Here is a 26318-nt window from a genome sequence, read left to right as displayed (position 1 = left end):
ACACCATCAAAGTGACAGGTAAGACATGAAGACGCTTTAGTTACTTCATCATCATTCATTTAGACATTAATTCTTCATACATTTTTTATGTTTAACCCTAGGTTTTAGATTTAAAGACATAAGTTACTGTTAAATATATTGCATGCATGCCCTGTTGCTTCAACTTTTCAACTAATTTCTCCTGAGCCAATACGTTTTCAACTCTTTTGCAACCTTGTCCTTAGCTTAAACTCTCCATTTGTTCTCTTTGTTTTTTCTCTTTTATCTTCTCTCTCTCAACTGAGAGATGACACATGAGAGAAACAGAATATTGATTCCCTCCCACCTTTTCCATCAGGTTAGAAATATGCAAATTGAACTCAGCCCAGTTTTCCAGCTGTCTTTTGTTTCTGTCTGTGTCCTTCTGTGTGTCTCTCTCTCTCTCTCTGCCTGTCTGTTCTTCTCTCACTGTGTCTTTGTCTCACCCTTCCTGTCACGTTCCTTCTCTCTCTCTCTCTCCCCCTCAGATGGTTTCCACTCAGTGTATCTCTCCGTGAATAATTCCCTCCACCATTTATATCGCTCTTTCAGCCTTTTTCATAGCTCTCCTCATCATTTAAATACATGCTGGCTCTGTTCATCTCTCCCTCTTCATGCTGTGCATCTCAGAATGACAATGGCTGTATGAAAACATGACCAGTGAGAGATGTTGTAGAGAACAGAGATAAGAATGCCTCTGTTTGTATTATTGTGGTAAAGAAACGAAATAATTATAATTATTCTAAAGATGATTTAAGTAGAACGGCATAAAACGGCATAATGTTCAAAGTAGGGTTTGTTTTATTACACGTTAAATGATAAACAAGAATTGATGACATAGTCATAATTACCAGCTGCATTATTATATCTGCAGAATTGTGGGTGAAATAACTAGTGGGTTGTTGTTGCAACTTGCTGGCTGCAATGCAATGCTATCCCATTGGCTGAGAGGTTGGCTAGAGGCAAAAAGTGTCTGGTTGCCTAGAGACGAGGCAGACAATCAGAAAGATAGGTGACTACGACAGCCAATTAAATGATTAGTTGCCACTAGGTGACTACGGCTGCTGCTGCTGCTGCTTCGCAGCTGGTAAAAAAGACAAAGCCCTCCTATCCCCTTTCGGGACCTTATTTAGCTTTTTTGTATTTGGGAAGGCGGTATCTAAGGTCCCTTGAATGTCCATCCACTCTCCCTAGTACGCACTGGTACCACTGGGACAAATATAATGTCGCTACAATTTTTTTTATTAAGGTCCCAAAAGGGGCTACCTGCCTCCTTCCGACAGACAGACAGACAGACAGACAGACAGACAGATAATTAGTCAGTTAATCAGTCGGTCATGAATCAGAGTAGTTCCTGCCACTAAGCAGAAACAGCCATGCCTCGACACAGTGTCATTCGTCCATTGCAGTTTACAGGAAAACGGAGATGGGAAAGGCCGTTATGTTTCTACTGGCCTTGTGTTGTAGTTTTGCCAGAGAGGAAAAGAGTCACACAGACACACATCAGCATAGATACTGAGTCAAAGGTTAAATTGATTATCATATGAGAGACTAAATTATATCTTAAACGTGTGTGTGATGCAAACAGATCTGTTGTAGGAATGTCGGAGGAGGTGTGTGTGTGTGTGTGTGTGTGTGTGTGTGTGTGTGTGTGTGTGTGTGTGTGTGTGTGTGTGTGTGTGTGTGTGTGTGTGTGTGTGTGTGTGTGTGTGTGTGTGTGTGTGTGTGTGTGTGTGTGTGTGTGTGTGTGTGTGTGTGTGTGTGTGTGTGTGTGTGTGTGTGTGTGTGTGTGGGGGTGTCAGAGTCATAGAGAGAAGTGAGCAGTAGCTTAAAAGTCGTCCCCTGACCACCCCCACCGCCCCTTCCCGTAAAGCTCCTGGTCACCAGCTGAGAGCGTTATTGACAACTAATTAGAAAGCAATTAGCCTCAAAACGCTTCATCATTGAAAACAGATGGGGTGGCAAGAAATGAGAGAGTTTTCTCTCACACATATCCCCCCCCCCCCCCCCCCCCCCACACACACACACACACACACGTGTCTGGCTGTGTGCCTGGGAGTAAATGGTCTTTTCCAGGCATGTTCTGATCTCCTACTGGACTCAACATATTGGATAGACACACCGGGAGCATAATCACACACACGCGTGCACACACACGCACACGCACCATCTCACTGCTCCTTGCTAATAAATGTCTGTTTAATCAGTGCTTAAATCCTGTGTGTGTTCTCTGAAAAATGATGCCCATACAAGTCATGGAATCTTGTATTGCGCCTTAAGTCTTTGGTCTGTCAAGAGGGGGAGGTGATCTCAGATCAAACTTTTGGAGGATTTTCCATGAATGGGGTGACCAATATCTCAAATGTGATCCACCCATGTCTTGCAGTAACACAGGAGAAGCCACACAGTAGGCCGGAGAACTGAAATACAGTATCTCATCCCTGTCATCAGATACTGCATATTTCACTTTCCTTGAGAAGATTAATGGGACCAGCCTGTACCAAGGCTGAATAATGCTTTATAGTTTTTGCAAAAACATCCGATCTACAAGCTCACAATGCTGCGCGATGCGGTACAGTGTAATCTTCTGGATAGGCTATTTTTGGCACACAACAAAGTATAAATCAGGCTTAACTTGTTGAGATAGCTCCTTCTACAGTGTGTGGTTGCAATATCCTGTTCTGTTCTCACCTCTAACACCCAGTTCCACACACAGGACCTCAGCTCTGTCTTAAATACACACGCGGCGTATTATTTTTTTCCTCAAATATTTGAGTAAGGTGTCAGATATTTAGCCGCCGTATCAGATTTAACACCTGGATGGAGTCCAGACATCAGAAGACTCGAGAGCAGCCAGCCCGTATTGTACACATTAGGAGGGAAGGACTTTGTAATGTAGGAGCGTAAAGGAAGCTTCATGGGGTTAATGGGTTGAACAGAGTTGAACTCTACATGTTGACGAGACATTTATGCATGTATATTCGGTTTTTAAATTCAGACTTCCTTTCCCTCCCTTTTAAATCTTAACTCACTGTTTAGATGTGGTGAATAATCGTTTGGAATCAAAGCTATTTTGTGTTAATAAAAGAAAAGAAAACAGATCTTTGTACTTGAAATACTGTATATAACACAGTAGTAAAACACGCACGCACGCACGCACGCACGCACGCACGCACGCACGCACGCACGCACGCACGCACGCACGCACGCACGCACGCACGCACGCACGCACGCACGCACGCACGCACGCACGCACGCACGCACACACACACACACACTTTGAACACTTGAACTTTACCACTACAAATAACACAGAACATGATTGATTTTCAGGACAGTTATTATGAAAACTCCTATTGAAAATGCAGGGCATCTTATTATGGACCTCTTCAAATATAATATGTGTATTGCATCCATCAATGCACCCATAGCAGTACTTGTACAGATTATGTAAAGTCAAGGTATTTACAATAGAAAAATGCTTGTCAAGCTTTGATGGAGTACACAGAATAATCCAGTGTAAATAATGGACCCTCACGATGAAATGAACTCGACAACAGTCCCAATACAGTTGGAGTGCAACGTCCAACTGCAGGAAGCATCAAACGTGATGGAGCGACACCAGTGCTACTTGAGTTGTCAAGTGAAGACCACAAGTAAAGGTGCTAGGCTCGAGTTTAAAGGAATAGCTTTGACTCAACGCCGGTAGTAGTACCGCTGGAGTGTGGCATCAATTGATGCAAACAATAAAAAAAACAACCTCCTTGTCAGGAGTTTGAGGCTTAGTGAGTGAACATCTGGAGCCCATTAAGTCCACCAGTGGGAAGTGAACCAGAGACTCTTGAGGTCAGACTGAAAATAATTACCAAGGCCTCCGCGTAAAAATGTGTGAAACAGAAAAGATTAAGAATACACCCTGAAAAAAAAGTGGTGGCAACTGTGGATTTTGTTTGGGTGGGCATGTTTGTGTACAGTATGTGTGTGGGTGTTATATACTGTATGTGTGCATGCACATATGCATAATTTGCATATGTGCCATGCTAACAGTTGCTGAATGTTTATCCACTACATGTGTGTGGGTGGTTGGATGTGTGCATCTGTAAATTCTGTATATGCACATTGACCCCGAACATGCGGCACCAGTCGTTTGTGTGTGTGCGTGCGTGCGTGCGTGCGTGCGTGCGTGCGTGCGTGCGTGCGTGCGTGCGTGCGTGCACGTTCAGATAAGTGAGTTGGTACTGGGCAGTGGGCACATGCAAATACACACAGTCATCCAAGCATACCAAACAAATAACTACCATGGTGGTTCCTGTGCACACATGCACATATTTGTGTGTGTGTGGGTTTGGGAGTGTGTATGGCTCTACTCATGTGTATAGTGTGTGTATCCACATATGCCTGAAGTCACACAAGCGTGTCGCACCAATAGCAGTGCTAATAGCCCACTCATTTGTAATGTCTGTGGAAATGTTTGGTTAGCAATCCGACAGAGCCGCTACGCTACACAGAACTGTGGACTCATTCATGACTTATTCAATGGCCACAGTCAATTTTAAAGTGTGTCCGTGCGGCGTCAGGTCACACACACACACACACACACACACACATGCACATGCGCGCGCGTACACACACACACACACACACACAGTCACACACACACACACACACACACACACACACACACACACACACACACACACACACACACACACAGTAAAATTCTCTGTACATACATTAACATTTGTCAACTCAGGATTTTACAGTGTACTACTTGTTGGTGTTACACACCATTTAATCTCCCAACAGGCAGCCGGCGTGTGCAAAATTCCTGTCCATGTTCTCTCTCTCTCTCTCCTTAATTCCCCCGTTCTTGCATACAAATCTGTGGTTAGATAAAGTCTCTGAAGCTGTGTTTGATTGCTGTTATCAGATGGGTAACAGAAGAGTTCAACTAGTCGGGTGAATTAACATGTTTTTAAAACGTGTTTTCCAGAGACAAATTAAACCCAGATTTCAATGCTTTACAAAATAATACATTATCTCGTTAGTGTGTTGGCAAACAAGGATTTAAGGATAGCGGGTAACTGGGGCTTACAGTGACAAAATCACTTTTCTTTTTACAGCTATACAATTGGAATAGAAAATAAAGTCTATCAAAATAATGATTGAGTTCATGTAATGTAATATTTGTTAAGTTCTTATCCAAAATAGATTTATAATGTCTTTGCTCATCTGTCTTTCTAGATTCTTTGTCCTCCGGAGATGATGAAGACTATGATGAAGATCCAGAAGATGCAGGTAATGGAAATGGTGTGTTTTTCCATTTCATAGTTTTTTTCCCCCTATCACCCTCTGTCTGTGTGAGCGCGTGACATTCACTGGCTCCAGAACCAATAGAACAGTGATTCTCAACCTTTTTAATTTCAAGGACTCCCAGTTTGTTATGCATTAAGACCCCCATTTCATACGATTTTCATCTCCAGGACCCCACACTGTGAAATCCTCAGTGTTAGATTTTAGATGTACACTCGGAGTGTATATTCTTATCCCCTCAGATATAATAACCTACTGATGATATGGGATACATCTGCAAAAATGAATAGCCCTTTGGGATAAATATAGTTATCAGATACCGATAAGGGTCCATTTGGTTCCTAACTGTCAATAATTGAACTCCTATAGGACTATTTTCATTCCTTTACCTGATAGGACAGTAGACTGGCAGGAAATGGGAAGAGAGAGATGAGGTCGACGGGATCGGGATTCAAACCTGCAACACTCTGTCAGGCTGGATAGGTGCCTGGAGTCATTAGTCCGACATCGACAACCTATCTCTAACCCTAACCTAAACATAACCGCAAGCAGTCCGACCATTGTTTCCGCATGTCGGACTGTTGGTGTGTCTAATCTTAGTGCGCATCCCGTCTACGCCAGCCGTCTGGGCCATAGCATAAATCCTGACAAACACACAGGTCACAGGGCAGAATCGAACCCACAATGTTGGGATAATTTTCAATACATCGGCATGCTGGCACACAGGGTCAGCCCCTAGGCTCTTTTCACACCTCGTCTCCAGAGCACAAGGAAAGAATAAAATAAATCACAGAGTGGCACAGATAAAATACACTGTAGTTGTGAAGGTGAGGTTACACCCCGGTGCTGCCAGCACTGACGTGAGGTGTTTTGGCATTCCGAGTCATGCAGAGTTCAGGAGCAGGTAGAGAGAGAGAGAAAAAGAGAGAGAATACTTCTGCTGCTGAGGCTCAACACCTTACAAACCCTGATCTGTCAACTAAAGTCACTGGAGAGAAAGACGGCTCAGAGAATAGTGGAGACGGAGAGAAAGGGGAGGCATTGAGACAAAAGGACACATATATATATATATATATATATATATATACAGAGATATGGGAGAGGAAAAAGAGAAAAGAAGGGGGTGAGGGGCACGGGTGCTCTCCTATGCAGATGCACACTGCATTTTGTTATCAGACTTCATTGAGGTAGAAGAGAAACAGACACAGAAAGATGGATAACTTGTGCTTCATCGTCAAATTCCGTCTGGTTTCACTCCTAAATTTAGCAAAGAAAAATCCCAGATATATTTTCTCCCTAAACCCTTGGAACTCTTGGTCATACATGATTATTCTTTTTTTTTTTTTTTAATTTGACAGGGAAAATGCTCATTAATCAACATTTCAGTTTTCACTTCCATGTAAATGTGCCAGAGTTAGCCATAAGCTAATTTACATCTGTAGTCCCTGAGTAAAACTAAACTAAACATACAATGACACATACAGTACAATGCAATACAATACAGATAAAAGAAAGACATATGCATATGCATATGTGCCAGCACCCAACACTATGTCCGTACAAAAACACAATACAATACAGATAAAAGAAAGACATAGTGTGTAGTGTGCCAGCACACAACACCATGCGTTGATGCCATGTGTGCATATGTGCCAGAACCCAACACTATGTCCATACAAAAACACAATACAATACAGATAAAAGAAAGACAGAGTGTATAGTGTGCCAGCAGACAACACCATGCGTTGATGCCATGTGTGCATATGTGCCAGCACCCAACACTATGTCCATACAAAAACACAATACAATACAGATAAAAGAAAGACAGTGTGTAGTGTGCCAGCACACAACACCATGCGTTGATGCCATGTGTGCATATGTGCCAGCACCCAACACTATGTCCATACAAAAACACAATACAATACAGATAAAAGAAAGACATAGTGTGTAGTGTGCCAGCACACAACACCATGCGTTGATGCCATGTGTGCATATGTGCCAGCACCCAACACTATGTCCATACAAAAACACAATACAATACAGATAAAAGAAAGACATAGTGTGTAGTGTGCCAGCACACAACACCATGCGTTGATGCCATGTGTGCATATGTGCCAGCACCCAACACTATGTCCATACAAAAACACAATACAATACAGATAAAAGAAAGACATAGTGTGCATATGTGCCAGCACCCAACACTATGTCCATACAAAAACACAATACAGGAATATTGGTCACAGGAATATTAGTTCCACCTATTTCCTGGCACTTCTGGCTTTGTCTGTTGTCCTTGCTCCTTGGTTGCTTCTACTGTCTGAGAGCTTGGAATTTAAACCCACTCCACTGTAGCACTCATTGTTAATTCGCCTGGGCGACCGTCAACTTAGTACCTTACAAACATGAACACGTCTCAATGTGTGTCTTTATTTCGAGTGAAAGCGCAGAGTGTATTCTATGTGCAGGGGTGGAGCGGAAACCAACTTAAAGAGGGTTTTTTTCCCCCGAAAGAGAAGCTCAGAATGCCGGTAAATAGCCACAGCCAGCTCGAGTTAATCTCTGGATGTAAGTCTACCTCATGACATGACGAGCTGGCTCCTATTTCCTGGCCAAAAGGAGAGGGATTAGCCCAGAAACGTTAAACCCCGTATCGGAGCTTAATGTGGGCTAAGCCAGTACTAATTAGCCCGCTGAACGGGGGAGACTGGCCCATGTGATCAGACACTGCTGGATGAGTCGATGGCTCGGTCACTTAGGGGAAACCCTTCTCAGGGAGATGGAAATAATGGAGAATGATAACAGAGAGGGAGAGAGAGAGAAATGGTTGGACGTGACTGAGTCAGAGAGGGGGGTTGGCAAAGAGAATTGAATGGGAAAATTGAATTTTAAGAATGATGAAATCAGGTGCAGAGAGAGAGCGAGATAAGTAGGTAAACGGAGACAAAAAGATGATGGAGAGAGAGGGAGATGAGATAAAAGGTGAAAGAACGACAGACAGAAATGGTTACGGATTGACAGTGAGACACATAAGTGAAGTGGTTGACAAAAGTATCAATCAGGCGGACAGAAGCAGAGAAGACATGTAGAGAGTGAAAAAGAACGCAGGTGAGAGAGCTAGAGAAATAAGAAAAAAGAAATCGTTGCACAGGGCTGTCACTGCAGGGAGCAGGTTTAATGATGCCCGTATTAGGAGTTGTCCTCTCTCAGGGGACACGGACAGACAAGAAAACTGAGGAAGAGAGACTCCCCAAATAATACATTATACTACTACAGACAAAAATAACTAATCAGTGCTGTCCGACAAAGCACACATTTGCCAGATAGTCACTCGGGTGGACAGACAGACAGACAGACAGACAGACAGACAGACAGACAGACAGACAGACAGACAGACAGACAGACAGACAGACAGACAGACAGACAGACAGACAGTTATACGCACAATGTCAGACAGACAAAGAAAGACAGGCAGACAGTCAGGCAGAGTGCTGCTGTCATGATCTCATGCTTCTGCAAAACACTAGTCGTCCATCAGCTGTCTTTCCCTTTGCCCTCCTCTGGGAAATGACAGGGGGGACACTGGCCCCGAGTCAGAGCCTTCATGACAGGGGGGACACTGGCCCCGAGTCAGAGCCTTCATGACAGGGGGGACACTGGCCCCGAGTCAGAGCCTTCATGAGCTGATGTGAAACACGGATGTTGTTGGGCTGACATGGGACATGTGTCTGTTGTTTATTGTGCTGTTTTTGTTCTTTCTCCTTGGGGGAGTGGACAGATGTGCTATAAAAAACAGTGCTATAAAAACAGTATTTATCTTTCTTGTTGTCAAGACATTTCTCTCTGCTACTATGATCTTATTTTTCTTGAAATAAGTGACAAGAAAATGTAATATCCTGCAGACATACACATATATAGCCATATACATGCATACATATACATATACATACATACTACAATATTTTCTTTATTCAAGTACATCCTTCTACTTTAAAGATGGTGTAATCATTGGTTTCAACTAAATTGAGCCATTTATAATGTCACTGGAAGCTCAGGAAAATAATATTGGATTCAGACAACTTTTATTTATCCCAAAGGGTTATACATTTTTGGCAGATATATCCCATGTCATCACATCAGTAGGTTGTTGTTTTTTTCATCTGATCTATTTAATATCAAGCTTCAGTAACCATGTAACCACTTGTTAAGACGGAAACTTATTGCAGCCTGCAGGCATACACACTCAGCTAAGCTTGCATCAAGTGAAAAGGAGGCATCTGGAATGTTAACAGAGGCTAATCTGTGCTTGTGCTGTGCTCCTGAGCTATGCAGGGCCCTGTTTACCCTGGCAGGGGAAGAGAGGGTTGGACACTGGGCTAAGCTACAGATGGAGCCACTGTAGAAGTCCTCCACTGAGTTTAGTGGTCTATATCTACAAACTGACGGGGCTAACTCAGGGAGAACTAATTGCATTTCAGACCAGTAAATTAGCCTTCATTTCTAGAACTTCTTGAATGTTTTTCTTTGAATCATTTTCTTTTCATGAATAGTCATGGTATAAGTCTCACTTCTTGCTGCATTAACTGCTGCTATTCTTTGGCCATATCAACTTTTTTTTGGGAAAACAAAACAAACGTTTTTGAAAAACACCATTACCGTGTCGGTATTTCAACCTAAATAGTACAAAGATACTAAGATAGTTTTGTTAACAGTTGATTGAGGAGAGATTTATTGCTTTTACAGTATTGTTTATAATTTGCCTTACCTTAAACACTGCTGCATACTTCTCCATCAACGCTGCTGCCCATTCAAACATTCTTTGTTGTTTTTGTTTTTAATACTTTTACAATGATAACCCATTCAAACTTTTACTATTGCACTTTGGCTCCGGCACCCCCAAAAGGAATTATTTGGAACGGTCAAGGCTTGTTCTCTCTTTCCAGCTGAAATCAGAACATTGGTACGTTGGAACGTTGGTTAGGAGAGACAGCTTCTGCAGAGTTGCACTTTAAAATGTATCCGATTATTCCTACATTATACTGCTTCCATTCACACTAACCCCCGGAGCGAAAGCCCTCCAGGGGCAACCAACCTTCAAAACCTGTAGTGTAATCGCTGGAGAAATCTGCCTGCCTGCTAGTAGGCGTCGGCAAGGGCAAATTACACAATTACCTCCTCCCCACCCTCCCACACACACACACACACACACACACACACACATTCATGTCTGCAGCGCTATGCTATGGCGTTGCAGAACAGCGAGTCTTGTGCCAGTTAATTGGTTCTGCAGCAGTTTAAGTTTGTCTGATACAACAGTCATACTTCTATAACTGGCAACACACACTGTTAGATATACCAATCGGAGTGCCTATGGGTGTTTCTACATACATACTTACATACATACATACATACATACATACATACATACATACTTAGGTATGCGGTCTAGTCTAACTTGGACTCAGGGGGGTGGACGCCTCTGCCTTGCATAGTCCCCAGTGAATAGGCAGGTTGCCCTTCACTGGTAACCTTACTTTGGATTTTAAATATATTAAGGTATTGTAGGCTGGGATTTTACAAAAAAGCCCCCCTTTTAAATACATACAGACATACATACATACTTATAAGGTATGCCATCTGGTGGCTAATGAACCAAACACACATTCTCAGAAGTTGGAGCAGTTTTAGAGGACCCACTTTTAGGCCAGTGCAACAGAGCATGCTTTTGCCTTTTTTAAAACCTTACCCATTTTAACCAAATACATACATACATACATACATACATACATACATACATACATACATATGTTTGTATACAAGTTTCTGTTTTGAAACCATCATTTCTTAACCAACCTCTCCCGGTCGGTCTGCCTGCCGGGGCGCAAAATCCCCGCGGCACTCACACTCCCGATGGTCACTCGCACTGGTTTGTTATCGGACATAAACCAAACAAACAAAGCTGCCAGAAATACAGTCGCTTATTTTTAACCTCCCTTTTGCCTCACCCTTAGATAACTCCTACAGTTGGAACAGGATAAGCTACAGTGTAGCGTGCATAGCTCAGAGCACACACATAACTATCATGCACTAGTATCTGCTGATGGCATTCCATCTTCTACTATGATGACTGTTAGTGAGTCTATCCCAGGAGGGGAGGGTTATCTACAGTTCCAGCTCCCCACGGGGGGTAGCCCCCTTCCACCCCTCTATGCCCTTCTTCCACTGAGGAAATACCATCCAACCATTTAGGACCACTGTGTGTGGCCAGACACGTTTACTGTAAAGACATGGTGCAGAATGCTTGTTGATGAACACCTGATCTACATTCGGGACACTTACTTTAAACCCAGTGTTCCCATTTTGGCAATGTCATTAAACTCCAAAATGGTCACAATTCTTCACAGTAAAATAAAAGTGAAAATAGCAGATCTAAAAGCTGTCAGGAACTGGTAGATGGGCTATTTCTGCTAAATTCTTGTGACACTGTCAGAAGAAAAAGTAGGGTTAGACAAATAGGGTTTAAGTGGATAAATGATAGTACTAAAATACTGGACAGCTGCATAAACCAGCTATTTTATGTATTTGAAAGAAACGTGGTGAAATAAGTAATGTTGCATGTGTGTCCTGTTTTAAGTTGAATTAATTGAAGTAATAAAACCATTTCTCACTGTTTATACAACATTTATATCTTGTAGTGTGTTTATATGGCCTTCGCTTAAATGTAACGTCAATGTAAAATGCAATATGGAGCCAGTGAAACCACCAGTCTCTTTCCGATGTATATATCATATAGCGTTAATACACGGCTGCCCTGTGAAGTGAATGGCTCCCCCACATATTTCTGTTTCCCTGAAGGAGGAATGTCTATTTTGGGTTCTTCTCAAAACCATCGTAATGGCAATCCAGTCATCACCAGTAGGAAGGCCTTTTTTAAAAGCCCAGCCGAGGAGGAGGGAGAGAAGGTGGAAGAGAGGAATGGAGACCACACATAGGCAGAGACTGTGTTGAATGTCTGCGTGCGTGCGTGCGTGCGTGCGTGCGTGCGTGCGTGCGTGCGTGCGTGCGTGCGTGCGTGCGTGCGTGCGTGCGTGCGTGCGTGCGTGCGTGCGTGCACTGTGTATGTATTTTGTGCCAAGAAAACAATGTGCTCAGACTCCTCTGAGGTTTGTCTCATGCTGTGTGCCATGTCGCTCCGAATATACAGAGACAGAGAGGGAAGAAAAGTAAGAGAGAGAGGGTGGATGAGGGTAAAAGAGACTATAGACTATAGAGAATATAGAGAGTGGAGGAGTGAAAGAAGAGTATAAATATCTACCCGTTACTACCCTTTTAAGGTGTCAGCATGTGCGTGTGTGCGCCTAGAGCTTGTTTGTCTTCACAAACTGGGGAGATGCTGATTCAAGCTGGGACAAAGTTATTATTCAGCTGTTCCATTAGAACACACACACACAGCTAAAGAGAGCGAGAGAGACCACATAAATGTACACTGAGCATAGACATGGACACATGAGAGAACACACACACACACACACACACACTGCACAACCACAAACGCACAAACTCAGGGGAGTTCAAAGGAGTGAAGTAACATTTTGTTTGCTTGCTTTCTAAGAAGATGAGTCTATCTGTTTCACAGATAGTGTTATGCTCTCTCTCTCTCTCTCGCTCTCTGTGGGTCTGGTTATAATTACACTATGTGAGGCTGATGGCGACAGCCAGAGAAATGTGTGTCAGAGTGTGAATCTGTTCACGTCAGCCATCATCCCAACCACAACCCTAAACCCCAACCTATTCTGACACACTCCTCTCTCTGGTGGTTCTGCTGAGGTGTAGGTACACGTACTCACGCCACATACGCACACACAGGAAAAATAAAGATTCATAAATGGGAAAAGGGAAGGGAGACCGAAAGAAACTAGTATTATTACGAGTAGTCGTTACAACAATCTAACCAGTACTTAATAGTAGTTACTGTACATGCAATAATGTAACCAGCATTACCAGTAGTTGTTACTGGTTGTCACAGTTACAATAATCTAACCAGTACCATTTTCAAGAATCTCTAACCAGCAGTAGTTACAATGTACACATATAACATAATATTGGCATATATTCTATTGATTTAGCTTTCTTCACCCACAGCTTAAACAATGACAGTCTGGTGAGTCTAGTGATTTATAACTTTGATTAAAGAAAATGCTGAGAACTCTTTCTGAATACAATAACCCAGGTCGCTCGCTCGCTCACACACACACACACACACACACACACACACACACACACACACACACACACACACACACACACACACACACACACACATTGAGATGGTAATTAGCTCCTCTCCTTCTGTATTTAGAAAGTAAGAGAGACATCTGATGACCGGTCAGCCACCTCCCCCTGCCTTTGTCCTTGGACACACACACACACACACACACACACACACACACACACACACACACACACACACACACACACACACAGTCTCACACACGTAAAGAGAGAGAGCAAGCTATGCCTCGCTGCTCTCACACCCACACAGCCAGAACAATAGTGAGTCTCTGCCCTGCACCAGCTCTATACAGCACCAATAGCCTCCCTCATTGTGACCTGGCTCCTTCTCAATACAGCTCAATAAATCTGCCCTGACACCCTCCAAACTTTGGGGATTGCAGACACTAATGGACTCTTGTATTGTTATTATCGGGGCTGAAAATGATGGCTATTGTTTGCTCCTTAAAAACTCCTTCAGGCAACAGTTTTAGGTCGTTTCAGTGTCTGTCAAACAGTGTTTACACAGTTTTAGTGTCTTGGACGCTTCTCTCACGGACGTGGGGTTGCCTGGCGCTCGTATAGTGCTGCTCCATCCCTGCTGGGGTGTTGTTGCGTAAAAGGCCAATTTATGCTTTAACGTTTTGACCCTTTTGACAAGTATTTTAATTCTTTTAAGTTGCATATATGTCATTCCACACTTATGTAAGTATGAATTGGCCTTCAGACAATGAACCCCCTACCTGCTCCGTCACCGCAAGTCACTCTGGATATGAGCATGAGCTAAAGTGCTTATTCATGTCCTGTGTAGCTCAATGAGTAGCACATGGTGATGACGCAGGCCACCCATGCTACAAATGTATACACTCACAGTACTGCTCTGTGGATAAAAGCATTCACCAAACACCATCTGCTTAAAATGTAAATGGCAACCTCTTGCACTTTTCGTATGAGATGTGATGTCACAGACTCCGATGTGATGTCCAGTTTTTCCAGGTGCTCTCTCTTGTACTGGACTTACGAATGTTGTAGAATGTAGACATTTATGTACACATTGGCGATATGGTTCCACCGCGAGCTGACTCCTTTCCCCTACATCTGTCTGTCACCAACAGAAGCTCCATACTGGACCCGCCCTGACAGGATGGACAAGAAGCTGCTGGCCATACCAGCCGCCAACACGGTGAAATTCCGCTGTGCCGCGGCCGGAAACCCCACTCCCACAATCCACTGGTTAAAGAATGGCAGGGAGTTTAAGGGAGAGCAGAGGATGGGAGGCATCAAGGTAAGCCTTTTTTCCATCAGCTATTATTTAATGTCACCTTTCTTTGATTTATTGGACAGAAAAGTGGACAGACGGGAAGCGTTTTGGATCAGTTCACACAGTTCTGCTGGTAAAATGAACAAAGCTTTTGAACACACAATGGCACATGCTGCTGTGCCCCTGGCCACTGTGGCAAAGCACCAACACACAAAATTGCAGATGTACAATCTCGACGCAATGTCGCAGTGTAGATCTCCTATTTTCGGTACCCGTGTGCAACAATGTATGAATCGAGTGAGTCAAAGACAGCGCCCAGAGATTGTTGTTGTAACTGTATGATGACAAAACTGTAAAAATAGAATGTGTGTGTGTGTGTACAGAAAATGTTCCTGAGATGAATAGAGGGTCAAATTGAAAATGATCTCTAGCGTTGCAACACTCTACAGCTTGAATTAGGCCCTGCCACTTACGCCCAGGAGGTTTAAGGTGCTGCTGTGTTGTATACTGACAGTTGACATGTGTGGCAGGGCAGATGACTGAAGCTCAGTGCAGCAAACAGCTGTTGTAACCAGTTGGGTCATCAGATTCACTCCAAACACTGGACTTTTATTTGGAGTGATGTCACTTATGTATGGTTTACTTTTGTGTCCCTTGATCAGAAGCATTCGCCAGCCTGGTCTCAGAACCGCACTAGCACAGAAACTCAAACAGCTGTGTGAACTGTGTTTTGCTTTAAAACAGACTTGAACCATGCTATTATGAAAGTTACTTGTATCAATAGCGGTCGGTTTACTTTCGTATGCCTTCACTGGCCATGTAGCATTAAATGTCTAATCCCAGCACTGCAAAAAATAAGAGAAATTCAAACAGTTGCAAACTGTGCCATGCTTTGAAATAGGCTTGTATAACACTCTTCAGTTTACTTTAGTATGCATTCTTTGGCTCTGACTGTAGCACAGCCAGCCCAAATATCTGTAGTGCAGTATGTGTATTTCAATTACATAGAAATTCAAGCAGTCGCAAACTGGGTTTTGCTTTGAAAACTTAACCCAAGCTAGTAGGCACTGATTTAGCTCCATCCAGTACTTTAATATCCCTCTCACTTGCCCTGATCCGTTTTAAATCAGTCATCCCAGTATTGCAATAAAAGCACAGAAATTCAAACAAATGCAAACGCATGTTTTGCTTTGAAATAGATTTAAAACTTACTTTGGCATAGACTTGGTGGCATTTTGACGAGCGGTGCTGTTATCCTGTGTAATGTAGTATTACAAGAACATAGAAATTCAAACAGCTGTAAACTGCACGCGCTGAGCTTCAGCTCAAAACAAACATAAATCAAGACAGTAGTTAAGCAACTAGTGGGGCTTTTTCCTCCTCTTGCAAGACTGGGCTATTTGCTGTGGCTATTTGTAATGGAGGGTTACAATTGCAGAAATTCTCGCAGAGAGTTCCCAGCAGAAATACACCCAGAGATGGCCTTATATCTAAGACCCCAACCAATTTGGAGCAGCATGTACAGTACCCCTCATGCCCGTGGGCAGAATCCCTCCAGAGCCTTTCTCCTGTGTCTCCCATATAGAGTCGGTTATGAAATATTACAGCCTGAAATCCAATATTACAATAACATAGAATAAGTCATGTTCAAAACCCGGACTTCCGCGTAGGACGGTGAGCAGAATGGTCGCATGAGTTGTGAGCATTAAACTCAAAGAAAAAACGATAATGAGCAGAAGTTCTGAGAAAGAAAGAGAATAATAAAAACCTGGACAAACGAGGTAACAAATGCTACGAACACCTGAAGCTAACGAGCTCGGCATAGCATCACTTCAATCTGGTTCAGATGGCATCAGCGAGCAAAGTCGAGCATTACGCAACAAAATGACGACGGACCTGAGAAACGTCAAAACCACAAGCCAGCAGTGAGTGAGGTGGCATTGTGTGGTGCCATTCTCCCATGTGAGATCTGGACTTTGAAGAGTTAAATGTAATGAGATACTGGAGCTATTAACAGCTTAGAGAGATCTCCAACATCTGCTCCCAGCAGAGCACTACCAGTTGTCCACCTCCCTCTGTCCCCACTCTCCCCTCTGTTCCTACGTGCTCACACACACACACACACACACACACACACACACACACACACACACACACACACACACACACACACACACACACACACACACACACACACGCGCATGAAATGCACATACATACAAATACCACACACAGGCTCACATATAAATACACGTACGCACAGAGAAACAGGTATCCACATAGGACATGTAACATACACACAGACTATATATACACAGTATATACATACACATATTCACATATCACACACACCAGACACATACCACACATACACACACATGTCATGCAATATACAGTACACACACACAGACGCTCAAACACACATTACCCATGCACACATAACCCTGAGAGACAGACACACACACACACACACACACACACACACACACACACACACACACACACACACACACACACACACACACACACACACACACACACGGCACACGCACCTGTCACCAGCACTCCAAACACAGCAAGCTGGACTGGAGTGTCTCCCTGACAGTAGCTTTTAGCGTTCTTAGTATGCATGAAGATCGACCACTGATAAAGCTTTTCTGTGCTGCGTCACAGACAAATTAAACCTAAATTGACTTGTCAAAGCTTTTAGCTGTTTATGCCTCTGCTCATTAGTTAGCCTTATCTCTTTTTCACAAACCACCATGTGGAAAAGTGACTCACCGATGACTAGCCTACCAATTATGTGCATAGAGATGTTTTGGTCTAAATTGAGGACTTTATTAGCTTGGCCTGAGTCTGCATTCATACTAGTGGCAACAAAAGGTACAAAACAACTAAGCGTGACCAGCTACATTGCTGCAGAGTCACTGTTGAAGTGTTGCCCAAGCCAGAACGCGTAAATTAAAACGGGTAGGGTTAAATATCACATGGAACTGGCTAGGGACAAGAATGAGTTTCTCTTCCATTTATAGAACAGAGCAGGAATTGTAGGGAAAGATATGTAGAGTGGAAATGGTGAAACCAAAACATACGTTTGATTGACGCTTCACTGCGTCATTGGAGCACTGAAAAAAAGTTGAACACATTTCAACTTTCTTTTTTGTTGTAGGGCCCGTGACGCAGCCCGTCACGCAAGGGTCGGGCATCAGAAGCTTCATGTTGCTTTGTCGCTGCTAGTGTGATCGCAGAATTAGTTGTCTTTATCATGTAGTGATTACTTTTTCTAAGCACTTAAAAAATGCACAGTCGAAGGAGGAGATTACAAACTTAACAGCTGACATGTTTTCTTTTTTTTTTTTTTTTTTTTTACACACTGTGATAGTTGTCTCAAGAACATGCGTTCTGCAATGCTAAACTAAATGGTTATGTATTTTCCTGTTCAGTATAGCACAAGTCAGGATATTCATACTAGGCTGGGACAACTTATTGTTTCGATTCGTCACAAAGTCTGTTACATTTAATAGACTTGGTTTTTGTACTTTGTGCCTTGTCTATGTATGTACTGTACCCTGAAAATTATTACTACAAATTGTCACAAATAGAGATAAATTGTACTTGGACATGAAAATAATTCCTGCCCTGATAGAGATGTTTGGCAGTGATCAATCTCTTATTAAGTTGTTGCTCCCCGCATTATTCACCCCACATGATTACTGCCACCTGCCCACCCCCTCATCCATTTCAAATGTCCCCATTAGCCAATCACCATGTAGCCCCTGTTGGCCTTGGCAGAGGTGAAGAAAGAGGTGACCTTCTATAGACCTAGACTTCTATGTGTTGAACAGAATGGGGGTGGGTGTGCTAGTTTTGGCCTATGACACTATGGCCCCTTGGTCCAGGGTCGGTCAGGGTCAGCCGCTCCAGCCAACCCCCACCCTCCTTCCCCCCGCAAATAATGGTGATGTTAACAAGTGGTTTAATCTTGTATTGAGTAAGTTGTATTGGGTAGTGTTTATCTAAAGACACTGTAAAGAATTCTCAATGACCCACCCACACTTCAAGGTAATGTCAGTAAAACTCCTGAAAACTGAAAGAAAAAGAAAATTTAATAATCATGCTAAGCAAAGGAAACTTACCAGTAAATAATATAAATAATACCAGTAAGACGCCCAACATATGGAATGAATTCTGTACGGGCTATAAATGGAGCGTGCCTTGAGTGTACAGGATTTGATGAGGTCAGATCAACATATGGAATGTCAAACAGGTCAGCTCCATATATGGAGATCTAAGGGTTTGAGGTCAGATGTAGAGTTGCTGGCCCGGCTCCATATATGCAGATCGAGGTGATGATCCATACTTCTCCATGTCTTCATATGTGGAGACGGCCATATATGGAGCGTGTCACGAGGCGTGATGGACTGACAACCATATATGGAGGCGGCCATATATGGAGCGTGTCACGAGGCGTGATGTCACGAGGCGTGATGGACTGACAACCATATATGGAGACGGCCATATATGGAGCGTGTCACGAGGCGTGATGTCACGAGGCGTGATGGACTGACAACCATATATGGAGACTGCCATATATGGAGCGTGTCACGAGGCGTGATGTCACGACTCACGAGGCATGATGTTCTGGCAACCTGACAGACGGCCGTGTTTTGCAGGTTTTCATAGTAAACCTACAGTCGCAACAATTATAAAATGACTCGTCAAGATGGATCTACTATGACATGAACTAGCTTGTGTGTGTGTGTGTGTGTGTGTGTGTGTGTGTGTGTGTGTGTGTGTGTGTGTGTGTGTGTGTGTGTGTGTGTGTGTGTGTGTGTGTGTGTGTGTGTGTGTGTGTGTGTGTGTGTGTGTGTGTGTGTGTGTGTGTGTGTGTGTGTGTGTGTGTGTGTGTGTGTGTGTGTGTGTGTGTGTGTGCGCGCGCGCGTGTCTGTCTGTAAGGTCTGCCTGCGGCCATGAGTTTGTGCTATACCCAGTCTTGTGTCACAGCCTCCTGTTGGCCATCACACAACCCTTCCCCCATCTCCGCTATGAGATGTCTGTGATGAGTTCATCTAGTGGGGTTAGAGAGGGGAGGAACCGTCCGGTGTCCTGACAGGCTGACAATGGCCTTCTAAAGTCTCTATTCCTCCAGCAGAGCCCTGGAGGTGCAGGACCCTCCCCTCCCGGCTCCCGTCTCCTGCAGGCGTTCATATTGAAAAGTGCCGTTGAATGACAAGATCATTTTTTAGGTTGACAGCCGTAGTTAATTTCAGATGAATAGATGTGACGGAGTGTCGTCTTTAGAGGTTTGACGTGTGAGAAGATGATCTTGTCACTTATCTGAGGAACCGTGTGTGTGTGTGTGTGTGTGTGTGTGTGTGTGTGTGTGTGTGTGTGTGTGTGTGTGTGTGTGTGTGTGTGTGTGTGTGTGTGTGTGTGTGTGTGTGTGTGTGTGTGTGTGTGTGTGTGTGTGTGTGTGTGTGTGTGTGTGTGTGTGTGTGGTGTGACTTTGTTACATCTGACAAGATGATTTCATTCCATTCTTCTCAGTAAAAGGTGCGAGACCCCTGAGCTATATGCTATTACTTCATGCTAATAATAGAGGTCCTCCGATCGATCGGCCAATTTTCACTTCAAATGACAATTTACCCGATCTGGAGAAACCGATCTTTTATACCATTTAAGTGGTATAAAAGTAAATCAGATATCTAGTATAATATCGTTTTGCATCTTTGTTCATCAATTTTGGAAATATTCACATTTTCCCCTTAAACACAATATCGGTATTGGTATTGGCCGATCGTGAGAAAAACAATCGTGGATCAGGATCGGTCCCAAGAAACTTGATCGGAGCACCACTAATGCTAAAATGCATAGGGGGTATTTACATAGTGTTGCAGTATTTTGGGAGTATGTTTGTCCACATGCATGCACAGATCTATGTACTATACCTGACTGCCTGGCTGAGTGACTGATGTGTGCAGATCAGTGCGGTAGAGAATGTGTACCTGTAGTCTAGCCAGTCTGTCATTTAGTTAAATTGCTCAGAAGTGTGGAAAGTACACGTGAAGCAGAACATTAACACTCATTACTTGTCTGGAAAGAAACTCCTTTTGTATTTGACTGAATAGGCCAAAGAATACGATGTTCCCTCATGTCAGTCCTGTTCAGTCATGCTATTTTTTTATGAAGAAAATAAATTGAAAATGCATAACAGTTCACTTGTTTCTATGCAATAGCCCATAAAAGGATCATCATTAGTTTCGACTCAATATTGCTTTGTTCAAAAGACCTTTTGTTGTTGAGTCTTATCGGTGTAAGGAAGATCACTGCACTACACTAGCTTACATGCAGATAATGTAGGTTGAAACAATCAGAACATTGGACAATTGGAAATACCAAAGCAACCATGCCAATATGGAAGAGACGGAAGGGATACATTTTACCAGTACCATGCACTGAACTTAAACTACAATTCATCTTCACAAATTCTGTCACACCACAGACACTGGATGATGTTTTGAAACTCGGTTCTAACCCCTCAGGTCCCACAATACGTCTAATTAAAATGAATTGAGACGATACACACTTGGATGAATAGTATAATTGCTAATTTGTAAAGGAAAAGAGAAAAAAAAGAAGCAAATGACATTCCAACAGGGATGTGGGAGACGTCTCGGACATCAACGTCGAGCCATGGAGCCTCTTCCATTATTGAGCGGCAGAGCCTAAAGGTCAGAGTTCAACTCTCTATTGAGCCATCAGTGGGAGGAGGAGAGGGATGGGCGTGTCGCAGGCCTATTGAGCCCTCTGAATCCTTGACAGCCAGAGCCAGCGCTGTTGTGTGTTGGTGCCATATGGCGGAAGGGGTTTTATTGTGGACATGCTAAACTCTGGCGGCAAAAGTGAGACAAAAGTTGACAATGTAATTATTGTTTTCTCCCGTCCAAGGGCCTGCTGGTTTGAACGTTCGGTTGATCAGCAAGTTTGAGCTTGGAAGGTAGTGTTTCTAATCCGAGTTTTGACACGCTTCCAAGGCAAACCTCTTAAAACTGGCACCGACCAGACTGTTACTTTTTAAGATTTTAAGCTCCTTTTTTTGTGCTGATTTAAACCACAGCGCCAATTGTGAGCCTCCATAGAGCGGATACCTTGCCAGATTATTTCTGGATCTTATTAATTTTAGAAGTAGCACAGTCATAACTTTCCTCCCCAGTGTCTAACGTAAATAGACTGTGGCTATCAAAAGACACAACCTCCCATGTCTTTAATTTCCTATGCATTTCAGCCTGTCATGTTTTTCCTGTGAACAATCGTACCCCAGGTTTTATGTCATCACTTTCTCTGTTGACACAATTGGCCTGCAAAGCCAAAGTGGGAAATGACAGACTAAACAACAAACTTTGTGTAGCAGTTGCTTTAATGGTCAGCCCACAGGGCCTTTTTTATATCAGCTTCCTCTTTCTCTCTGTCTCTCTCTGGGCATCGTTCACTCTCTTTCTCCCTCCTTACCTCGTTCCCTCCCTCTGTTCACCTCTCTCTCTCTCTCTCTCTCTCTCTCTCTCTCTCTCTCTGCGGGTCAAATTAGATGGTAGCAGCGATCCAAGCCACTGGGCCGCTCTGACATTAGTCATAAATTCTGGTAACTGGCCCCGTCGGTTCTGACAGGGCTATTTTGCGAGGTGAAGACTGAGGCCTGGGACCATAAAGGGAGCAGCAAGGCTTCCTGTGTTTCTGTGCGACTATACTGTAGTATACTCCTACACGCTGCTGGAAAAAAAGGTCTATGTTAACAAATTCTGCACTCTAGTAATAAGTGTTTCAACTTATTTAGCCATGGAGATACACATGGCTTCCTGTGTTTGTTTTGTAACACCTACACGCTGCAAAACGGTCAAGGTTAGCAAGTTATGCAGAATAATGTTGAATGGTTTAAAAGTTGAATGCAGAATAGTGTGGAATGGTTTAAAAGTTGAATGCAGAATAGTGTTGAATGGTTTAAAAGTTGAATGGGGAATAGTATTGAATGGTTTGAAAGTTGAATGGTGTTTTTGAGGGACGATCAAGTTGATATATTACAATTGTAAAATGTTCTTGGGTCAGGGTCAGTTTAACAAAATTCTTATTGTAGTTTAGACCTTCATTGAGAACTTCATTGACGTTTCTTAAATCTTAAAGGAATGCCTGGTGCAGTCGATTCGACTCTGGAATTGGCCTCTGTTACAATTTCACCAGAGCCTTCATGAAACGCACTGTGCACTTAACTCTGAGAGTGTCCCGACTCCAAAATCAACCCATAAAGGTCCATTTGGTTACATTTATTTTGGACACACTCAGAGTTATAAATGGATAAAGTAACAACTGAAGATATTTGACCCTCTTCCCCCACTAACACTAAACACAGCTTTAAACGACACATTCACCCCAGACATTTCTAGCAGCGTAAATCTCCTCCTGGACATTCCCATGGCTAGTGGTCTTTCATGGAGCTCCAGCGGCCAAAAGCCTTAAAACCTTTAAAGCCTGGTATAAGCTCCTTAATAATTTAATTCTGTTTGGAATCTGGCGTGATTGGACTGGATGGGATTATCACATTCAACCACTAATGCTGTGGGTTCAGCCGGGGTTAGTCGGTGCAACGTGGCCATGAAGGCAAGTGGCATGGCCACAAAAAAGAAGACTTTACAATAAAATGTAACTCTACAAAAGGATAAATGAACACTTGAGGATTTTACTATGTAGACTTGAGCAATCTGACAGATGAGACCCATTTAAAAGCGTGAAGCTTAACCAGCAATATAAGCATCTAATGGTAAATGGTGCATTTACTGTATATAGCGCTTGTATCCAAAGTGCTTTACATAGATTGTGCATTACATTAACCCATTCACACACACATTCATACACCGATGGTGGAGCAAACCTGGCATGCAATTGCAAGGCACCGACATCGCACATCGGGAGCAATTGGGGGTTCAGAGTCCTGCTCAAGGACACTTTGACACTAACTCTAGGGGAGCCCAGGATTGAACTGGGAACCTCACGTTCCCATCCAGGAACTGATATTGTACACTGATATTGTACATGTCATTGCAGCTGGTACGTTACCTGCTTAAAACCATACAATCTAAGCTTTGCTTATATTAGTATATATTCTTTTGACGATCCTTGACCTGTCAACGTAATATTCGTAGCGGCATCATTAAATCTCAACTGTTACATAAATCTCTGTTCATCTCATCCATAAACTACCACAACCCTCACTCACTCCTCTACTCATGACAATTTACAATTTATGCAATTTATAATTTAGACGCTCTGATCCAGAGTGACTTACAATAAACAAAGTAATATTCACATAAATAGAAGAGGGAGAACAGTGTGAAGCCCCAAGAAACTAGAAACAACATGGTATTTAAATAACATTCTGTGCATTGAAAATGTAGGGTGCCATATTGTAAACAATGAACCTAGCATCTCTCTAAAATGAAACTTTAGTTTAGTTTCGACTCTTGTGTGAGTCTAAGCTGAGCTCTTGTACTTTTTACATTTAAATGTACAGTATACATAATACCAAGTGGTAACAGACTTTATTATAATTCATAATAATTTCACCAGATACTAGTGAAGAGTGGTAGTTTTCAGTTTTTACATGAAAACTTGCCAGATGATGAAAGCTAAACGAAATACTTTTCTGAAGCGGTAAGGTCTTTTTCTATATTGGTGGTTGTTTGACTTTCGCTAATCACAGCCTTCATAGTTCAGTCGGGTTTTTTTCCTCCTCAGCACCACGTCTTTTGGATTCTGTTCCCTCACAGCACTTAACCACAGCACAAGGCATCACTCATCTGCTCATGAGAGCAGCCATTGACTTCAGTTTGACTCTGTGTGCGGGGGGTTACTGAGGGAGAGCGACAGAGAGAGGGAGAGAGAGACGGGGGTAGACTGGGTGGAGCCAGGCGGTTACGAGCATGCACACACACACACACACACACACACACACACACACACACACACACTCACACACTCACAAAAACTCATTTGCCAGCTCTGAGCGGCCTGGTCTGTGTTACCATGCAACAGCAGAAAAAGCACACACAGGCATAATATTTACCCTGTTACACTATTTTCCACACATGCCTCCAAGTAGAGGGAGAGTTACAGAGAGTAAGACAGAGAGAGAGAGAGAAATAGGGGAGGGGGCAGAGCGTGCACGTTCGTCTTTCCCCACAATGACATACATTATATGAATGACTGGTCATTGATCTGAAACACGCAGGGTTAAACGTTTGTGAAAAGACTTTGTGACACATACATGTACGCGCACACACACACACACACACATGCACGCACCTCTTAGTCGGCACATTTTCCTACGCAGGTGATGTTAAGTGTTCCACCAACACCGAAATGCCTTGCTGACATCACCCCCTCTCTCTCTCTTTAGCGAAGGCTGACCTTTCTCTGCAGAGTTCAGCTGCGTAGAGCTCGTCTCACCACAGCAGGTAGTACGTACGGCGGCAGGCGGTGGGTTTTGTGTTTCCACTTAACTGCTGAGATGTTCTCGTCCCTCGGCCCGTGGAGACTCAGGTGTCTGGTGATGCGTGGCCAAGGACTCTATTCTCCATCCACACATGATGCTGTCATGTCGGTATTTGTCTGCCGTTAGCACATGGCAACTCGCACCTGGTTGATATTTTTACCGTGAGAAGTGAAGCCCTCTCTTGTTACTTGGATTCGGGTCGAGTTGGAAATGGATGAATGAACACTAAGGATTTTATAGTGCATCTAGCCAGGGCAGAGAAAACCCTTTTGAGGAAGAGTACGTATTCATAACCAACTTTTTGGGTCTGATTCGTTTGGGTCTTGTTTTATTTACAGGCTAATTGATTGTCCTGATGTTGAGTTTGTCGTGTTCTGTTTTCAATGTGGGTTATTCATTCACTGAAGCAAATTGGTAACAGTAATCTAATTCTGTCTCTCTCCCCCTTCCCTCTCTTTTTTCCTTCTCCTTCCCTCATCTTTCTCGCCCTTTTTTCTTTCTCTCTCACTCAACTCCTCTCTTCTCTGTTCTCCTCTTTACTCTCCCTCCTCCTGCTTCTCTCTCTCTCTCTCTCTCTCTCTCTCTCTCTCTCTCTCTCTCTCTCTCTCCTCCCCTGCTTCCTTCTCTCTCCCTATGCGTCCCTACCTCCCTTTCTCCCCCAGTTGAGACACCAGCAGTGGAGTCTTGTGATGGAGAGCGCTGTTCCTTCAGACAGGGGGAATTACACGTGTGTGGTGCAGAACAAGTACGGGACCATCACCCACACCTACCAGCTGGATGTTCTGGGTAAGGACCATGATGTAGTAAACACACAACACAGTCTGGGTAAGGACCATGATGTAGTAAACACACAACACAGTCTGGGTAAGGACCATGATGTAGTAAACACACAACACAGTCTGGGTAAGGACCATGATG

The 26318-nt window shown here is 43.3% G+C and overlaps 1 protein-coding gene across 2 annotated transcripts in view; it reads left to right on the top strand.

Moving 5' to 3' along the window:
• Positions 1–6: 6 nt before the first annotated feature.
• Positions 7–26318, top strand: part of fgfr3 (fibroblast growth factor receptor 3) — a 50315-nt gene continuing 24003 nt past the window's right edge. Inside the window, exons 1-4 of one of the 2 annotated variants that reach the window (XM_079528111.1) lie at positions 7–18; positions 5263–5328; positions 14715–14884; positions 26063–26186. In XM_079528111.1, the coding sequence (XP_079384237.1) occupies positions 14744–14884; positions 26063–26186 (265 nt within the window). In that variant the 5' untranslated portion in view covers positions 7–18; positions 5263–5328; positions 14715–14743. Of the gene's footprint in view, positions 19–5262; positions 5329–14714; positions 14885–26062; positions 26187–26318 lie in introns of those variants that run through there. The other variant, XM_079528110.1, reaches the window with a different exon arrangement.

This window comes from Electrona antarctica (genome assembly GCF_951216825.1).
Source record: "Electrona antarctica genome assembly, chromosome: 18".
NCBI classification, from domain to species: domain Eukaryota; kingdom Metazoa; phylum Chordata; class Actinopteri; order Myctophiformes; family Myctophidae; genus Electrona; species Electrona antarctica.
The sequence above is the reverse complement of the archived record's forward strand: the minus strand, read 5'-3'. Positions and strand labels throughout refer to the sequence as shown.